At 39.9% G+C, this 21,671-nt stretch overlaps 1 protein-coding gene and 1 long non-coding RNA gene across 2 annotated transcripts in view; both read left to right on the plus strand.

Moving 5' to 3' along the window:
- Positions 1–7,793: 7,793 nt before the first annotated feature.
- The window catches only part of LOC147629599 (small nuclear ribonucleoprotein SmD1a-like), a 35,864-nt gene continuing 21,986 nt past the window's right edge, over positions 7,794–21,671 (plus strand). The window contains exons 1-2 of the mRNA XM_086811089.1: positions 7,794–7,950; positions 8,186–8,262. Of these exons, the coding sequence (XP_086667215.1) occupies positions 7,937–7,950; positions 8,186–8,262 (91 nt within the window). The 5' untranslated portion in view covers positions 7,794–7,936. The remainder of the gene's footprint in view (positions 7,951–8,185; positions 8,263–21,671) is intronic.
- On the plus strand, positions 8,269–21,531 carry LOC147629600 (uncharacterized). Its single transcript, XR_015267735.1, has 3 exons — positions 8,269–8,692; positions 20,312–20,422; positions 20,578–21,531. It is a non-coding gene; the product is annotated as an uncharacterized LOC147629600 (long non-coding RNA).

The following is a 21,671-nucleotide window of genomic DNA, read 5'->3' on the forward strand; positions in this document are numbered from 1 at the left end:
ATAACCAACAACACCATCCATAATCATGTGGTTATAACTAGCAACACCATCCACAATCATGTGGTTATAACCAACAGCACCATCCACAATTAACATGCATGTTTAACCATAGTGAGCAACATAAACAACAACCAGCCAATCATTGAGAGTCAAATCAAAAGATACTAGCATTAGCACTTGAAATCAACATATAATCACACTAAGGCCAAACAACTACCACCATGAGCAGAGGGAAAAAGTGCCCCGATAGTCCTAAGTGTGTTCACACACATCACTACCATATAATGCTACAAATTGTTAGAATTAGGGTTAGGGTTGTAACAATGCGCACACACACAAGATAGAGAAGCTTGAGAGCACACAAACTCACTAGATAAGAATCAACAAATGTGTGCCAGAGATACAAAAGATAAGTACACACCCCAAAATAAGTAGATAAGAGGGTGTACATACGCACGAGGGAAAAAACCTCCTAGTAAGGGAAAAAGTGCCCTGTGGTCTTAAGTGTGTTCACACACATCACTACCATATAATGCTACAAATCCCCCTTAGAGTGATGATGTGAATATGTACAGGGTATGGCCGATGAATCTTGAAAAGGAAGTAAGCCCAAAGCTTTACGAAAAGCTTTGAACTTTTCATGATGAGAGGAAGAGCCTTCGTGAATAAATATGCCATATTATCATGTGTAGGCACATAGACCAAGCTGATCTCTGTGGTAGAGAGTCTTTCCTTGACATAGTGGTAATGGACCTCAATGTGCTTAGTGCGAGCATGAAACACTGGGTTCCTCGCAAAACTACTAATGCGCTCTGGCTGTCAGCGAAAATCGTAGGGCTACCGACACCCAAATATCAGCCATAAGATGTCTGAGCCACACACACTCAACTGTAGCTGTAAGCTATCTTGTACTCAGCTTCACAGCTGGAAATGGCCATTGTAGGCTGCTTCTTGCTGAGCCATGATATACATGAATCACCAGGGCAAAAGCAAAAAGCACTAGTGGACACTCGTGTGTCATAACATCCAGCCTAATCTGAATAACTAAAAAGCATGCAGTTGTGACTCACCTCCTTTTGGATAAAACAATCCAAAATACTGAGTGCCCTATAAATACCAGAAAGCCCACTTAACAGCCTGCCAATGTTTCGTACCTGGGCTATGCATAAATCTGCTCAACTGTGAGACCACATACTGTATATATGGCCTCGTGTTACATACATGAAGAAGGGATTCAACAGCCTGCTCATACAAACTAGCATCAAAAGAGTCTCCTACGCGTCGAGTACCTATCTCCTAGGTTTAGCCCCATAGGTTTACAGTCTTCAAGATTAAACCTCTTCAATAGTTTTTGTATATACTTAGACTGCAGCATAACAATGCCATCATTGCATTGCATAAACTAAATCCCCAAATAGTAATGCAACGGCCCCAAATCTAACATCTCAAAATGATGACTGCAAATCAGCCTTAAAGGCTGAAATCTGATCTATATCAGGTCCCATGAGAGCAGCATGTCGTCTCAACATATAGAACGATGACCAATAATGTGTCCTTACTCCTCTCTTCACATAGAGGGTACTCTCTGTTGGACTGTTGTAAAAATCATTTACAACCAAGTATGTATGAATCTTCTCATACCATGCTCTAAGAGCCTGCTTAAGGCCATAACGAGCCTTTTTTAACCTGCATACTTTTGACTCTTCTCCTTTCAGAGCAAAACCAAGAGGCTACATACACCTCCTCATGTAAATCACCATTCAAGAATGCAGTCTTAATGTCCAACTGATCTACAATACATACACCTCCTCATGTAAATCACCATTCAAGAATGCAGTCTTAATGTCCAACTGATCTACATTCCACCCATGATGTGCTACCAAAGCAATGAGAGACACCCAATGGTAGTTATACGAGATGTGGGTGCAAAGGTCTCATCATAATCAATGCCCTTTTGTTGGGCGGCATACCCCTTTGCAAAAAGTCTTGACATGATCCACATGAGAATAATTTGCATGATGAGAACCCGCACGAGTTCTGCTAGGTAAAAGAGCTGCCAACTTGCTATCCCTCAATGTCTACACAAGCCATTTTGGCATATGCCTAGATTCTTGTATGGCTACTCTCTCCTCATCCACTACATCCTCAATAATTGCCTCATCAAAAGGCTGATTTTGCACCTACAAGGCTGAATTTCAGTACTTGGTTAAGCATTCAATTGCTCTACATATGGTTGCCCTCCATTAAACAAAGATAGGAGCCAATCAAACATGTCCTGTGAGCATACATTTTGCTATTTTTTTACATGAAAGCATGGGTAGAATTGAGTTTTCGACAAAAACAACATCTATACTTACCAAAATCCGCTTTGAGGCTGGATGGTAGAGTCGATATCCCTTGCTTTCTGAATTGTATCCCACAAATATGTATTTAACTGTCTTATCATCAAGCTTATTGCGTTGTTGCTCATGCACAAGAGCATAAGCAAGATAACCAAAAACACGTAAATAAGCCACAAAAGGCTTCCTGCCATGCCAAGCTTCATAAGGAGTTTTAGACTGCAAGGCCTTTTTGGTAGGGCAGTTGTTCAACACATAGTTTGTGCACATAGTTACCTCAAACCAAAAACCATGAGGTAAATCTTGGGCCTTCACCATACATCGTGCCATCTCCATGAGAGAGCTGTTCTTCCTCTCAGCCACACCATTTTGATGAGGTGTGTATGGCACTGTACATTAATGTCTTATGCCTTTTTCACCCATATATGCATGAAATTCCTTGGACATATACTCCCCCCTTGATCTGAACGAAGGGTCACATGCATTTTCAGCCCTGGATATAAAGCGCCTAAAGCACATAAAAACCTCCGACTTCTACTTTGATGGATACACCTAGCTATATCTAGAGTAATCATCAATAAAAGTGACGAAGTAGCTCTCACAGATCCATTCTTTGGAAACGATGCCCGATACATTTTACCAAGAATACACGCTTACAGCCCAAATACCTAAAATCAAGTAGTACCAATCTTTGCCGCTGCACAGCCTAAATACCTAAAATCAAGTAGTACTAATCCAAAATGACGCCTAAATACCTAAAATCAAGTAGTACCAATCCAAAATGACGCCTCTCCAGAATGTCTTAGAAACCTTACGGTGCCCAAAACGTGCCCAAAACGTGCCGGAATCGCGACGCGGACCCTGAAATTTGTATGCTTTGTATACAACACACTACAGTATATATTTTCTTCTCCTGAGAGGGTATCTCAATCGGAGACAGAAAAATAGGGTCATGAGGAGGGAGGCAGACTACTAGAGCAAGTGTCAAGGAAGCTAGCTCTGATAATACCAATTGTTAGAATTAGGGTTAGGGTTGCAACAATGCACACACACAAGATAGAGAAGCTTGAGAGCACACAAACTCACTAGATAAGAATCAACAAATGTGTGCCAGATACAAAAGATAAGTACACACCCCAAAATAAGTAGATAAGAGGGTGTACATACGCACGGAGGAAAAAACCTCCTAGTGAGGGAAAAAATGCCCCGACAGTCCTAAGTGTGTTCACACACATCACTACCATATAATGCTACAAAATGCGAACTTGAAATTTCAATATTCTTGGAGTTGAATCCACCCATGGTTTAAGTTTGTGGTCCTTCCATCTTTTTGAGGATTTGATCTTTAGCCTTTAGGTACTTGATTTTTAACTTTCAATTTAGGATACCTCCCTCGCCTTGTTTCTATGCTCTATGGTTTCTTAAAAAACACTTGCTTGATCACATGTTTTCTCTTCTTGTACTAGTTTTTTTTTACCGTCTCTTTTGCTTTTGGAGACGCCTTTTGAATGTCTTTGGTGATGCCTTTGAATGTCTTTGGTGATGCCTTTGAATGTCTTTTTTGGTCTCTTTTTTCAAGGCATTTGTGTTATTACCAAATATCTTCATAGGGTTTTTAAAAAAGGGTTCTTTCTTGTTTTGTCTCCTTACCCTAGCCATTACCAAGTAATCTTGCCCATTTTGTCATGGGACCTTTTTTGTACTTCTTGAAGAAATAATAAAAAACTCATAAATTGATCAAAGATGAAAGCATTGACTTGCATCGAATTGATATAAAAGAGCATAACATAGCATAAATAAGAGAGATAGAACAACATCACCATCAAGACAAGATTGGGTGTGCAATCTCCCCCCTCATGTGTGTAGCTCCACTTCCATGACATGAGTATTTTGAGAATTGTATTCTAAATAGGCCAAGGAGCTATTAATAGTTATGCATACAAAATTGGGCTTTGCTTTTCCACTTTTTACAAAAATAGCTCAAGCACTAGAGCTCGTTCACACACTAAGTGTAACTAATCAAAACTCTTATAGCATATGTGCTAGGAATATAGCAACGACATGCAAAAGCGTGCATAAATAATTTGTAAAAACATTTGGCAGGTGGCCAACAAAAATAACTCATAAAATAACATTGTGTACATTCACACAATCCATTTATTAAGCTGATTGTTGCACACATTAAATCAAGCATAATTTTTTACAATTATTATGCATCAAAAATATTTTAAAATATATACATGTAATAGTTTTTCCATTTGAGGAAACAAATGTTCTCAGTTGTGTAGAGAAAAATGCTACAACAACAACATCATGCTCGTAGCTATCAACGTCATAATCTACAAGGTAAACTCAGAGGTCTGAACATGGCTCAGAGGCTAATCAAGCATGGCTCAGAGGTTCTTGTGGACATGGAATACCACAAACAGGCTCAGAGGTTCATTAACCGAGCATGGTTGAGAGGCACCAAGGCATAGCTTAGAGGCTCGGGTGAACATGGATTGAAACAATAAAACTTGTGTGACACCTAAATCGGTGACCCTTGCACTCTTTATCAAATCACAAATAATAATACGAAATAATATGATATATACAAGATCCCTTATGTGCGACACACGCACTTCTCATCACCTATCTCTTAAACGTAAACATATTAGTTGTTCCAATTAATTTCCCTTCTCTACAATTAATCCTAATACGAAACGTTGATAGGCACAAACACAACATACACTTACCAATTGTTTCACGATGATGAGAGTATCATTATACACCTCATCTAGCATGGAGTGTGTTGCCACTTGTTACACTTTTCATTAGCATGGCACATCAATTACATAAACCACTTGTTTCACTCCCACCGTGTGCAGTTGTCTAGCATAGTCTACTTGTTTCACTTTGACTACAATAAAGTTATCAAGCATGGCACTACTTGTTATACCTCAACAACATACACCCGTCAAGCATGGTCTCGAGCTATGCTAATAACACTAGGTAACCAGTATTTAATAAAGGTCACCCACAATACCAATCACTAGGATGGCACACTAGTGGCTAGGCATCCCCGTATAACTAAAGGGTGGACGTTATGTAACATCTCTCCTGCTTGGATAAGCAATTGACCTCAGTTACATGTTTGTTTTGCGAGCAAAGGAGATCAACTATCATATAATATATAAATTCAGGTATATTTTCTAATTATAATGAAAGAGATTGTATCAAGGACTTCTATACGTAATAAATTCTAGTGTTTCATACCACCAAAAATAATTCCACATAAATCTAGAGATAAGTATGCATCGGAATCCTTCACACATGGTTAGTCTTGTGTCCCATACCACAAGGCTAATACATATTGAAAAAAAGTATAGTTCAAGATGGAAGGGTCAGTTCCTTCAAGAAGTTCTACTTTTGATGCATAAAAAGTCTCCTTGAATTTTACAAAAAGTGTGACATAATTTTTTGTAGGAATAATCAAATGAAATAAATATGTTACCTTAAGAGTTGGATATGAATTTGTCGAATGATTGAATTTGTATGAAACTAGTTATTTACAAGTGTCAGATAACTTTGCTACAAAATACACCACTAACACAAATATCACAAGAATATGTGATGTTTTAATTTGTTTTGATGATTCAAATTATGGAGAATGGAGAAACTTACTTAAATTGGACTGCGAAATATTGGTTAGAAGAAAACGAATCGACAAATGATAAATTTTATTTTATGCAAGTAATCAAATTACACAAGGCAAATACTTAATTGGTAATCATTGGAGATTTTATATATACTAATATGTCGGCTAGTTTCAATTCATAATATAATTTCACGCAGGGGAAAATTTTTGCATATACTAATCTAATAGAGAGAAGGGAAAAATTCGTGTGCAGTCGGTGCCATGGAGAAGAAGAGAGATCGAAAATTCACGCTTCCGCCGCCGTGGAGAAGAAGAGAGAAGCAATTTGAAGCTTTTCTTTATTTTTGATTTAAAAATAAAATAAAAGAAATTAGAAGCGCGCAAGTGGTTTCTCCATAAATTGATTTGTGGGAGATTAAATATTCCATTATAGATTTCCGACACTTCCACTGGCTTAGTAATCTTGCTATGGCTCTCCCTTGCTGATTCAATCCGTACAGATGGATTATGAAGAGGATTAGTGAGACTAAAGGTGGTTTTGTGGTTTTCACAAACCCACTAATAGTTTTCCACCTTGCTTTACTCTTTGAACAATAGATTGATAGAGACTTATTGTCCAATGGTTAAAAATAAGTCTTCTTTCAACTATATATAACCATAAACGTATTCTTCTTCAAATTAAATTGAAAAAAACACCAAAATCACCTTTGCCTTTGTCTCTTTCACCTCTTTGTCCACGAGTCTTTGATCGGCTTTAAGAAGATTGAATTAATCCAAAGCTCTGATACCACTATCACGCGGGACCTTTTCGTACTTCTTGAAGAAATAATTAAAAACTCACAAATTCATCAAAGATTAAAGCATAGACTTGCATTAAATTGATATGAAAGAGCATAACATAGCATAAACAAGAGAGATAGAATAACATCACCATCAAGACAAGATTGGGTGCAATCTCCCCCCTCATGCGTGCAGCTCCACTTCCACGACATGAGTATTTTGAGAATTGTATTCAATAAATAGCCCAAGGTTTATAAAAATAGCTCAAGCACTAGAGCTTGTTCACACACTAAGTGTAAATAATCAAAACTCTTCTAGCTATGTGCTAGGAATATAGCAACGCTATATTCCTAGCACATAGCTAGAAGGTTTATAAAAATAGCTCAAGCACTAGAGCTTGTTCACACACTAAGTGTAAATAATCAAAACTCTTCTAGCTATGTGCTAGGAATATAGCAACGCTATGTACAAGCGTGCACGTGGCCAACAATAATAACTTATAAAATAAACTTGTGCACATTCGCACATTCCATTTATTAAGCTGATTTCTGTACACATTAAATCAAGCATGTTTTTTTACGATTTTTATGCATCAAAAATATAATAAAATATATACATGTAACACATTTTTGGTGTGCCTAAGTATGATTAAAGTGTTCACTTCATTTTCACAAAAGTAGTTTTTCTTCAAATATGGTGTGCATAATAAAAATGTTTTCTAATAGGCTTTTCTAGTTCTACTTTAGCTTGGGCCTCACCTATCAACTTAAACAAAATTAATTTAAATGTTACTCTTACCATCTCCCTATGTCTCTTTCTCTCACACACAATTCTCAATTGAACCTTAGTTAAATACTAAATATTTTATGTGTATTTGGGTAAGGTTTATGGAGATTGGGTTCAACAATAATCTCTTTAACATTTCATAATTTATGTGAAAATTCCTTAGACAATATTATAATAATTCAACAATAATCTCTTTGAAATTTCATAATTTATGTGAAAAATTCTTAGGCAACATATTATTGTGAATGTTTGGCCGACCGCCCGTTGCATCCGAGTGTGTCACGGCCTCCCGTTGTTGTGAAGCTGAAAGGCATTCTGTCAGCTGTTGTCCCTGCCGGTTCTCGGGAAATCCCTAATCTCCGAGCTTGCTTGTTGTTGTTATAGTTGCTTCAGCATGAGGCTTGTCAGGTAACTCCTCGTAACTGCAGAGTCCCCCTTAATGTTTTTTTGTTAGTGATGCATACTGCAGTCCTCCCCCCCCCCCTCGCCCCCCCTTTTTTTTGGGGAGGTGTTTAGGCATGTTTTTGTCTTTTAATTTCTGTTTTGGGTTTGACAGAGGATTAATTTTGTAGAGAGGCTTTCGTCGTGTGTGTTTTTTGGTTGGGAAACCTGTTCTAACGCTAGATTTATTCACCGTCGACAGGTTTTTGATGAAGTTGAACAACGAAACAGTTTCCATAGAGCTGAAAAATGGGACCATCGTCCACGGCACCATTACAGGTAACCATGTTTTGTTGAGTTCAGCAGGAGGATTTGCAAGGTCCAGTAAATCTCCAGCCTTCTGCTACTTCCAAAATGTATTGAAATCGTAGGAGTCAGTTTTGTCCGAAAGGGCATGGTTCAGCATGACACTATCTGCATCCAGACATACTAGTTTGAGGTTATCTCATTTGGTGTACAATTAGTATTTACGTTCATCACATTCAGAGAGATTCAAGCTCTTCTGTGCTGTCCTACTTGGCACGCTAACACACCATCGTACTCTTGGGAAATGTGCCCTCATGCTTTAAAGTAAAGGCAATGATCGGAAACCAAGTGCACCATGGCTGTAAATGCATGCAGCCTGAATGGTGTGGAGGAAGGTTGATACAAAGGTTGCCTTTCAGCTTACAGTGCAAAACTCAAGAGTTGCATTCTGGCCAACTTCAAGGTGATGGGGAGAAACTTGAATTAGGGTTTAGAGTTCATTCATGGGAGACATACACAGAGAAGCAAGGGAGAGAGAGAGAGAGAGTTGTGGGGATAAGTCAACTCATGAAAAGCATGAGTGTGTGACTCCCCTATCACACATGTATATTGCACTAGTACACATAGTGCACTTAGTACATTAAAAGTACTAAGTGTACTATGTACTATAACTTATGGGCTTGTACACACTATAAGGGTGGGCATAACGCCTTTACCCCAACAACCTCCCACTTAAAGGCAAAGTGCCCTTAAGTAAAGGAAAAGAAAAATCAGCATGTACATGATAATATACAAGGCCATATCAAGGCTGAAAATGGCCTCATCCAATGCCCATCAAGTGTCTGCAATGAGCAAACCGCTCCGGAGGCAAACTCTTTGTCAACAGATCAGCCGGGTTGTCATCCGTATGAATCTTAACAAGCTGAATTTGCTTGTTCTCTATCACCTCTCTGATGAAGTGATACTTCACATCCACATGCTTCGTCTTTGCATGAAAAACAGGGTTCTTTGCCAACTGAATGGCACTCTGACTGTCACAATGCAACAACGGAATATCCCCTGTATAACCCAAATCAACCACTAACCGAGATAGCCATAATGCCTCCTTGCAAGCCTCTGTGGCTGCAATATACTCGGCCTCTGTAGTAGATAAGGCTGTGCACTTCTGCATCCTGGATATCCATGACACAGCACCTCCTGTGAATGTAAATACATAACCGGTAGTAGACTTCCGGTTATCTGGATGACCGGCATAATCCGAATCCGTGTAACCATGCACTAATGCATCCTGTTTGCCAAAGCAAATGCACAAATCCTGTGTGCCCTTCAGGTATCTCATGACACCTTTCACTGCTTCCCAATGCTTCTTGCCAGGGTTGGCCATGTATCTAGAAACCACTCCCACTGCAAATGCAATGTCCGGCCTAGTAGCAACCATGGCATACATGAGACTGCCACAAGCTGAAGCATACGAAATTTTGGCCATATCAGCCCTGTCTCTATCTGACTGTGGGCTGTCCATAGCACTGAGTTTCACATATGGAGGCAAAGGAGTACTAGCTTTCTTCCCCCCGTCCATATTGAACCTCTGCAAGACTTTGCCAATGTATTCCTTCTGAGACAAATACAACACATGCTGATTTCTGTCCCGAAGTATCCGCATACCCAAGATGTGATTAGCATCACCCAAATCCTTCATATCAAAGGTTTGATGCAGCCTCTGCTTCAAAGCATCCATCTCTTTACGAGATTTCCCGGCAATCAACATATCATCAACATACAAAATGAGAATCAATAGACTGCCATCCAAAGCTTTCTTGGTGTACAAGCAGTGATCTATGTCACTTCTCCTGAATTTTTGTGATTTCATGAATGTATCAAATTTATGATACCATTCTCGTGGTGCCTGTTTGAGCCCATAAAGACTCTTTTTCAGCTTGCATACAAGCTTCTCCTTTCCACTCACTGCATAACCCTCTGGCTGCTGCATATATATCTCCTCATGGAGATCACCGTGAAGAAAAGCAGTCTTCACATCCATCTGAATCAAGTCCAGATCATCATGCGCAACCAAAGCCAACACAGCTCTAAGTGTGGTCATTTTGACCACTGGAGAGAAGATCTCATCAAAGTCCACACCATATTCCTGCTTGAAGCCCTTAGCCACTAACCTGGCTTTGTATCTTGGCTTTGCATCTGGTGCAACTTTGAGCCTGTAAACCCACTTGCATGGCAAAACCTTTTTGCCTGCAGGCAAAGGCACCAATTTCCATGTTCCATTTTTATGCAGAGAATCCATCTCTGACTTCATGGCACGCTCCCATAGAGCTTTGTCTGCCCTCTGTAAAGCCTCTTTGTAACATGAGGGCTCCCCACAGTCAGTTAGCATCAAGTAGTCAACCCCTGGAACAAACCTGTCAGGGGCTCTGGAGGGTCTAGTGGACCTCCGTACCCAATGACCATCATTTGCAGGTTGCTGTCCAGCCTGCATATCACCCATTGGTGGCTCCTGTTCCATGCCATAAGGCTGAAAAATCATGCCCGGTATATCCTCCAACTGTGGTATATCCATAGGGATATCTTCTGCCATCTCTGGCTGTCCATTTGGACCATTTTCAGCACCATTTAAGGGCTGGTTTTCCTGCTGTAATGGCTGATTTACAGCCCTTTGTTGTTGTCCATGATGTCCATCATCATCAAAGATGACTCTGCCAGGCTCCTGTTGCCTTGCAGGCTCCTTATACATGCATGTTTCATCAAAAATGACATCATTGCTGCGTATGATCTTTCTATTCATGGGATCCCAAAGTCTATACCCCATTTCACCTCTGTCACCATATCCTAGGAATATGCATTTATGAGACTTAGGATCAAGTTTGGTGCGCATTTCCCTGCGTATGTGCACGTACGCAACGCAACCAAACACTCTCAAGTGCTTGTATGACGGAGGCTTCCCTGTCCATACTTCTTCTGGCACTTTCCCACCAAGCCTCGTGTTAGGTGACCTGTTTATAAGGTGAACGGCTGTCATAACAGCTTCAGCCCAAAAACCATGAGGTAATGCAGCATGTGACAACATAGAACGGACCTTCTCCTGTATGGTCCTGTTCATCCTCTCTGCTGTCCCGTTTTGTGGAGGATCATAAGGAGTAGAGAGCTCCCTCTTGATGCCTTTAGCATCACAAAAGTCCTGAAACTGTTTGGACGTATATTCTCCACCATTGTCGGAACGCAAAGCCTTCAGTGTTTTGCCAGTTTGATTCTCAACATGAGCAACAAACTTCTGAAACACTGAGAATGTATCACTCTTCAAGCGAAGAGGATAGACCCACACCTTGCGTGTGGCATCATCAATAAAAGACACAAAGTATTTTGCCCCTCCCAAAGAAAGCTGAGGCATCTCACATACATCTGTATGCACAAGCTCTAACTGAGCATCTTTTTGTCCAAGAGCTTTCTTGTGGGGGCACTGTAGTTGCCTACCATATATACAATGCTCACAAAACTGAAAACTTGAAAACTTTAGAGAAGGCAAGTAACCCAAACGAGACAATTGCTCCATTCCCTTGACACTCATGTGTCCCAACCGGCTATGCCACATAGAAATTTCCGGCAGCTCGGTTGCATTTACATTAGCATGGTGACAAACACCTGCATGCATGAAATAAAGAGTGTCCACCTTAGAGCCTCTGGCAACAACCAGTGAGCCCTTACTAATCTTCCACTTTCCACTACCAAATGTGGTAACATAATCAGCATCATCAAGCTGTCCAGTAGAAAGCAGATTCTTCTTGATCTCAGGCACATGCCTGACATCATGGAGCATAAGCTGTGAGCCATCTGAAAATACAAGCCTCACATCACCTCTGCCAAGAATTTTGCATGCATGGTTATCACCCAAATAAACCACTCCTTCATTGCCAGCAGTGTACCTGACAAACAAGTCTCTGCAACCTGTGACATGAAAGGAGGCACCTGAATCAATGATCCATGAGTGCATACCATGACCACCTGTAAGAAGTGAATGGGCATCAAGTGAAGACGTAAAGAGGACCTCATCCTCACTGCCACCTGCATGTGACACATTGATTTCTTCGATCTTGACTCCACTTTTGCCCTTTGGCTTTACATCTTTGGCTTCATCCTTCTCTTTGTCTTTGCCTTTTCCCTTTTCTTTTTGATCATTTTTCCATTTGTAGCATTGTTTTTTGATGTGTCCCTTCTTGCCACAATAATGGCATTCCAAATCCTTTTTGGAGCGAGACTTGCTCCTTCCCCTTTCTTGGCTTTTTCCCCTTTGTTGGGATCTCCCACGTGCATTCATTGCATTGGACTTGCCAACAGAGTTGTTTTTCCTGTTCATCTCTTCTTGAAGAAGAGCACCCTCAACATCTGCATATGACAGCATAGCATGCGAATTGCTAGTGGCTGTCCTGAATGTGTCCCAACTCTCTGGCAAAGTGCATAACAAAAAAGTGGCTTTGAACTCATCGTCCATTGCCAACTTTTGATTTATAACCTGGCTGACAATACCATTAAACTCATTGAGATGGGCTGTCATAGAAGCCCCTTCCTTCATCTGAAGGCCTATGAGTTTCTTCAACCAATACACTTTGCTTGAGGCACTTTGTTGGGCATACAAGTCCTGCAATCTCTGCCACATTTCCCAAGCTGTCTTCTCTTCACGAATGCTGAAAAGTAATGAGTCTGACACAGACAACATGATAGTAGATCTTGCCAGCTCATCCATATTGTGAGATCCCCCTGTTCCCACCGAGCAACGGATTCGGGTACTAGCAGCGGAAGTAGTACTTCTCGCACGGGACAGGGGTCCCACATTCGGGGCCTCGTCCACGGATATCCGGACAAGAGACTAATCCGTCGGTTTTTCCAAAACCGAACCCGGAAAAACTTCCCTTACCCGGAAAGCACGGGCGATTCCACCAGGATAATTTTTTTTTACTCTAACGTAGTCAAGATCATTACTGATCACGCTGATCCAACTGCACCTATAAAGATACTCGGTCGGATCAAGGAAGAAACTTGCACTTGGATCATTGGGATCAACGCTTTTTTCCCCATCAAGAGGCACAGCCGTTGATTCCTATCCATAGAACAATTACTATCCGGAACTTACTTCATCTATCGTAATAACAGAAATTGAGTCTCGGTTTACGGATCCATCAGTCCAGCCTAACCCCATCCGATCCCATGGGTTAGCCAACCGCCCAACCACTGTAGTGATGGGATCCAATTTGGAATTTGGTTAGGTTTTGTCCCGGGTACCAAGGAAAAGAGTTCCAAGGCCCCCTAGCCGGAATTTCATGCAAACATAAAACTAGCCACACCACTTACACACCCAATATGAAAATTGCCTTTTTCTTAGCATCAGCTAACTTTAAAACAATCCTTTAATGAAACCATAGTACCACTGATCACAATCTCCCAATTTATCCAGTTGATTCATAATTTCCCATCATTCCTTCATCAGAGTATCTATGGCATCATTGGCAACTAGAACGCTCACCACCTGTCCACACAGAGGCCGTTTCCATAGTTCCTAGTCCATAATACTCGGTAATATAATCACTTATCAAGATGGACTCTCGTTGAAGATCAGCAAGATCAACCAACAGATCCATATAAAAGAGCCATGGACTCATCCGTTGAGGACCAGCAAGGTCAGTCAACCAGATCCATGCCCGGTTTCACAAAACAACTCTTACTCCTTGTTCCAATATCTTCCTCGATGCACGCGTGGGTATCCTAGGCGACCCAGAGCCCGAGCACCGTATGGTCAGCACCCTCTAGGATCCTTCGCAGGTGACCTAGCGCTTCACTCATAGGCCGCTTCCTTGGTCCCTCATCCACCGTACCGGAAGCTCACCATTTTAATCGAACCGAGGCTGGTCAAGACCTCGGTCGACCTTGCTACGCGAGACGTCCTCCATTGACTCTCCGTCAGCAGTTGCAACTTTATCAGTTAGGTCTCCACGACCTTAATCACAAGACGGTCAAAATGCTTCCCCAGCATTCTTGACATAAAACAGCCATTTACAAACAGCATTTACAAACAGTTTACAAATACAGTTTCTATATTAACTCTCATTTTTCCACATTATCCCTCATTAATCCACATTACTTATTCCACATTCCATGTATATGTGTACTCATCCAATCACCTCCTTTTCCATCTCTTCACTTCAGATTCCTTCACATCACATATAATATATTCACATCCATATCCACATCCATACATCCACATTCACATCCATACATCCACATCTACATGCTTATCTCCATTTTCACATCCTCATTTATACATCCACATCCCATATCCACATTCATACATACACATCCATATCCACATCCACATCCACATCCACATTCACATCCACGCATCCACATCTACATGCTTACCTCCATTTTCACATCCTCATTTATACATCCACATCCCATATCCACATTCATACATACACATCCATACATCCACATCTACATCCACATACATACATACATCCACATCCACATTCCACATTCACATCTATACATCCACATCTACATTCACATTCACATACATCCACATCCACATTCCCATACATCCACATCTATACATCCACATTCCACATTCACATCTACATTCACATTCACATACATGCATCCACATCTACATGCTTACCTCCATTTTCACATCCTCATTTATACATCCACATCCCATATCCACATTCATACATACACATCCATACATCCACATCTACATCCACATACATACATACATCCACATCCACATTCCACATTCACATCTATACATCCACATCTACATTCACATTCACATACATCCACATCCACATTCCCATACATCCACATCTATACATCCACATTCCACATTCACATCTACATTCACATTCACATACATGCATCCACATTCCCATACATCCACATCTATACATCCACATCTACATCCACATACATACATACATCCACATCCACATTCCACATTCACATCTATACATCCACATCTACATCCACATTCACATACATCCACATCCACATTCCCATACATCCACATCTATACATCCACATTCCACATTCACATCTACATTCACATTCACATACATGCATCCACATTCCCATACATCCACATCTATACATCCACATCTACATCCACATACATACATACATCCACATCCACATTCCACATTCACATCTATACATCCACATCTACATCCACATTCACATACATCCACATCCACATTTCCATTCACATCTATACATCCACATCCATTCACATCTATACATCCACATCTACATCCACATTTACATCTATGTATATACATCTTCATGCATATATCCATTTTCATGTTCATACATCCACACTCCCATCTCCATATCCACACATCCACATACATACATCCATTTTCACATTCCCATTTATATAACCCCATATACCTTCACATCTAATCTTTTACATCACATTCATTCTCGCCCTATCACAACCCATATACATCTTATCCTATCACATACACTTCTTACCTCATCCCCCCATACACATCTTAATTCATCTTATCACATCCTAACTTATTTCATAAGCATCTTATCACCTCTTATCACACCTCTTATCACATCCTATCACTTTCCATACGCATCTTATCAATTCTTATCACATCTCATACACCTCTTATCACATCTTATCACATTTCATATCTTTTTTTTTTTAAAAGAGAATTCTTTTATTTGATATAAGATTTCTCTACACATTTATTTATACATAAATTCCATTTAAGGAGACTAACACTTTCGAAATTAAAATCAATCTTTTATGCATCTTCTTATGCATGATTTCAATTTGGTAGGGAATTATACTTTTAGAATAAAAAAATTTCTCTTATGCATCTAAGTTAAGCATAAAATCCAATTATGAGGAAAATCATACTTTTAGTATAAAAAGAATATCTTTTATGCATACCTATATGCATGAAATCCAATATGATAAAAGTAACACTTATATAAAAATTTTCCTTTATGCATACTTCTATGCATGAAAATTAAAAATGATAAAAGTAACACTTTTGATATAAAAATTTATCCATTATGCATACTTCTATGCATGAAAATAAAAATGGTAAAAATAACACTTTTGATATAAAAATTTATCCTTTATGCATAATATTAAAATTCAATTTCTCCATGATTATAATGAAATTCTTTCAATTAATCTAGGATGATGATTCCTAGAATATGGTAGGAAGTCCTCTTTTTATGCTTTGAATGAAAATTTTTTATGCATAATTTTTATAAAAATTTTGCCATAGCTCCGCTGCTATGACTGATAAATCTCAATTTTTCTAAGGGATAATGCTTATCATTAAGAAAATAATTAAAATAATCTCTAATTGGATTATCAATCCATAATGGATTGAATCATTAATATACATAAACTAAAAGCATAGAAAAAAGCCATTAGTTTGGCCTCAAGCATAGCTTAATCTTGGGTTAAGGAAAAGCTTTATGAAAAGCTTGATTTGGATTGAGAACGGTTCATGAGTATGACCATTTCTTGAGTGAGAGAGAGAATTTACATAAAAATCATTAGAATTTAAACATAAATGAAAATTAACTTCAATAGCATTATGTAACTCTTCACTACTATTCAAACTTCAATAGCATTAAAAAAAAACCATACCAATTAAACTTCTCAAGCTTGAGAGGGGTTGAGAAGAGAGAAACATTGAGAAATTATAGAAAGATGAATATTCACTAATTACCTTACAACTTGCTTGATTCTTTGTTCACGGTAGAGGCCCCCAACCAATCAATTGGTTAAGTATGTTGATGGAGCCACTAATGGGGATTGAAGAAAGAGGGAAGCTCCAAAAACTAGTGAATTATTAAATGAATTCACAGTTCTTGGCTTAGGTGGAGTAGAGTAACGGTGCATAAACACTATATATTTTTCAACAAGGGTGAGGCTTCTATTTATAGGAAAAATTGAGCTCCTAACCAAACAAACTGATTCTAGAATTTTCTAAATCAGTTTGGTCAATATTTGACCATTTTTAGGTCAGTTAAGCTAACTTTTTGGAACTAGACTTGAATGAGGAGAGAGGAGAGATGAAATATCTCATTTTTTATGAGTTTAAAACTCATTCAAGCATGTGAAATATGCACCTCCTTTAAAGAACTCCCCTTCCTTACATATGTCATATTTTTAATATTGCTCATAGTTTTTTTTTACTAATAAACCTTGTACATTTTCAACTCTTCATCTTATGTGAAATATGCACCTCCTTTAAAGAACTCCCCTTCCTTACATATGTCATACTTTTAATATTGCTCATAATTTTTTACTAATAAACCTTGTACATTTTCAACTCTTCATCTTATGTGAAATATGCACCTCCTTTAAAGAACTCCTCTTCCTTACATATGTCATACTTTTAATATTGCTCATAATTTTTTACTAATAAACCTTGTACATTTTCAACTCTTCATCTTATGTGAGCATTTACTCATTTTTGGGTATCTTCTTTTTCAAATTGGATTTATCTCCTCCCTACACATGGATTGATGCTATTGGCCCATAGGAACCTTAATTGGACCATAATCCAAAAATTTCTAAAAATCTAGACCCTTAGACTAAGGTCCTTTATACACATTTCCAATTAATTCCAATTGCACATTGGAAAGTTCTTTTTGAATTTCTGTTTCAGGGAAACTTATTTTAATAAGATGAGATAATTTTCTATCCAAAAATATTAAAAATCTGAATATTCTCTCTCTAGAATATTTTCTCTCTCTAGGAACAAGTCTTTTATATTTCTGAAGAGGGATTGATTACAGGGAAAGATACTAGACATCAAAAAGGGGGTGGGAGAGGAATCTTACACATATCTTCCCACTCTTCAGCTGTAAGAGAAGCGGGCATCACACCCCTTTCTTTGATAGGCTTGTGCTGCTTTTTCTGGAGCAACACATTGTAGCACTGGGTTTGCCAAATGTCATAGTTATGCGAGCCTTCAAGCTTCTTGATGTGAAGCAATGAAGAGCTGTCACCTGTGGTTGCCATAGCAATATGCAACCTTTAATGCCTGACTCCCTGCAAATGTGCAAACACTACACCCAAGATGTGCAAACACTGCACCCAAAGCACACAAAGTGCTCACAAATGTTCTCCCAAGCTTTATCTCCCACTGCGGAAGCAAGAATGCAACTTTTCTCCCACTTTTTGTGATGAAAACACCAAAATCTGGTTGCTGCAGATTTTGGACAGCACCTTGAATGTGCTCTTTTGCCCTTCCAAAGTACTGTACAGCAGTACTAAGCGCTCACCAATGATGTACCAAACCTGTACCGGCAATTTCAGCAGCTGAATTTGAACCTTTTGATCACTCAAAACAATGTACAGCCATGCCAAACCATGCACAAAGCTGTGCCAAATCTGTACCAGCAGGTACAGTAGCAATAAATGCTCTCCTGGCTGTCCAAATGAGTGAAAATCAGATTTTTACAGTCACGAACACTGCATAAAACAGTCCCGAACAGAAATTGGGCAAAAGCCCCTTGACTGCAAGCTGATTTTTGAGGATTCAAGGCATAAATGTCTTGCCTGCTGCTTTGCCAAGCTCAACAAGCATACAAACTTGAAAAGCCCCTTGATTTGAGATCAATTTCTGATCATGCATGGTACATTGGCGCACATGAAGGCATCCAGAGTGTTCACGATGCTTCCCCCTGGCCACATATACATCAAATACATGAAAGCCCCTTGATTTACAGGCACATTGAGTGCTTGTAAGGCATCAGCACATTAACCACAGCATCAAATGCGATTGCCTGCATGCAAATCAACCAAATCGGCACAAAAGCCCCTTGATTTGCACTGCAATTTGCTGCAATTTTGCCCAAATGTGCGATTTTTCACATCATACAGCATGTATGAGTGCTTAATTGCACATTTACATCAAAAGCCCCAAATTTCGACATCCAATTTCCTGCAAATTGATCCTGATTTGACCAATTTCTTGCAAATTTATCCTGATTGTGACCAATGTCACCCAATTTTGCCAATTTTGCTCAAAATTGAGCAATTTGGGCACCTGTACCTGCTCAATTGTTTGATTTGACAAGGAAAATCCAAAATTGAAGCAAAATACCTTTGATTTAATCCAATTTGCAGGCTGAATTTTTGTTGCAGGAATCTGCTTCTGTTTTGTGCAGGTGAGAAGGGGGGCACTTTTGCTGCAGATTTGATGGCTGCTCCAATCAAGATCATGCGTTTGTGCAGGTACGGCTAATGCTGGGCGCTGGCTGCTGCTGAGGTTGCTGCTGCGCTGAAAATGTTACTCTGGTTGGGCAGCGTGGAAGTACTGCTGGGCAGTAGCGATTCGACGCCAGCTGCTGGGCACCGTGGCTGCACACCTGGCTGACCTCCACGACCAGCTCTCCACGCCTGCAGTCGACGGGTTGTCAAGAGCGCTTCGCTTCCTTTGCCAGGTTCGCTCATTGACAGTGCCTCCGACCGGTAGCTCTACGCCGTCACGTCACCTTCGCCCAACGCTTCTCGCCTTCGCTCAACGCTTGGCGCCAATGATTACGAATTGCTTGTGTTCGCTGCTGGCCTCCTCGCTATGCTGCCTTCGCCTAGTAGTGCCTGTGCTCGTGGCTGCTGGGCAGCCCGCCTGGCTGCTGGGCAGTAGTTGAGCCAGCCCACGCTTACTGGCTGGGCAGAGATCAAGAAAAATACAGGCAGTTCTGTCAGAGATTCAGCAGGCGACCAGCTCCAAGAAAGATTCAGAAGGCGACCTTGCTCTGATACCAGTTGATGGGGAGAAACTTGAATTAGGGTTTAGAGTTCATTCATGGGAGACATACACAGAGAAGCAAGGGAGAGAGAGAGAGAGAGTTGTGGGGATAAGTCAACTCATGAAAAGCATGAGTGTGTGACTCCCCTATCACACATGTATATTGCACTAGTACACATAGTGCACTTAGTACATTAAAAGTACTAAGTGTACTATGTACTATAACTTATGGGCTTGTACACACTATAAGGGTGGGCATAACGCCTTTACCCCAACACAAGGAAGTGGATAAATTTCTGGCAAGTTGAAATCCACGTGGCCCATATTTCATGACAATAGTGGAGCTAATGTCTCTACCTCCTCGTGGAACTGCTGTCCAAGTTCCACATCACGTAAGTGCTCCTGCCCTTTAAACCAACGGTAGGGGATGGGTGATTATTTGCGAGCTTGTTTGTCTCGACTTATTTGTTTAATAAGTTGTTACATGCGTGGAAGCTCTGAGTCTTCTTTCAGCCCTAAGTACTGAGATAGGAACATCTTGATGCAGAACACAAAGAAGAGATGGAGAAAAGAGAGAGAGAGAGCAGTATTTTGAGTACATTATACAATACATAAAAGTTGTACAAAACTTGCCGCCTTTGGCCTTCCAAAAGGGGACTATGGACCTACTCTACACTTGACCAAACCCCCAAGTGGGAGTGAGATACTTACAATGACCCTTGGCCTAGCCTTTATATGGGCCCCAAAACTGCCCATAAACTGGCCAACCTGTGAGTCTTTGTGAAGATGTTTGCATAATTCTCTATTGTCAGGCATAGACTATCTTGACTTTCGTGAATATGATGAGCTTGTGCACAAAGTGATAATGAATGTGAATGTGTTTCGTGTGAGCATGAAACACAAGATTCGGAGCAATGGCCATGTAACTCTGTTCGCCACATTGTAGCATCGTAGGCTGCTTCTGCACCACTTCCATATCTTGTTAGTCACAATGTCTCACATGATATAAAGCATGCAGCTTTCTTAGCCTCTGTTGTAACGCTCTAATTTTGGATTCGAAATAAAAATTTGGGAACTCTATATTTTTAGACTTTAGAATGTATTTGTGAGTCTAGGATCTTATGTGGACACTTTTTGCAATAAGAATTCATTTTTAGGGTTTGTCGCTAAAGAGATTTCTGTTATTTTGTGGATTGTTTAGAGTTAGAATTAGAGAAAATGTTGTATGAGAGAGTCGTATATATATTTTAGAGTAGAAGCTTTTTGTAGAAGTGAGCTTGAGGTGATTCATTTGGTTAAGTGTCCAAATTTGCTCTTCAAACTTGTACACAAGTCATTTACAACTCATTGTTTGCGTAAATTTTTGTACCACTGTTTTTAATGTGATTTTGTAACATGCGGAAGCTTCGGAGAAGAATCGGTAACTTCAATGCTAAAAAATCAGCACTCTTTTCGTGACAGAATTAACGCACAAACTGAATGAAGATGTGCAGAAAATAGAGAGAGAGAGAGAGAGAGAGAGAGAGAGAGAGAGAGACACAGTATTGGGTCCCAAATACCCTCTGTAGGGCCCCCACCACGGATGGTGTATTTGCTTTATTAGAATGATGTAAATCTGAAAGAAAATACAGAAATCCTTGA

This window comes from Cibotium barometz, chromosome 17 (assembly GCF_041138505.1).
Source record: "Cibotium barometz isolate CiBa-2024 chromosome 17, ASM4113850v1, whole genome shotgun sequence".
Classification (NCBI taxonomy): Eukaryota; Viridiplantae; Streptophyta; class Polypodiopsida; order Cyatheales; family Cibotiaceae; genus Cibotium; species Cibotium barometz.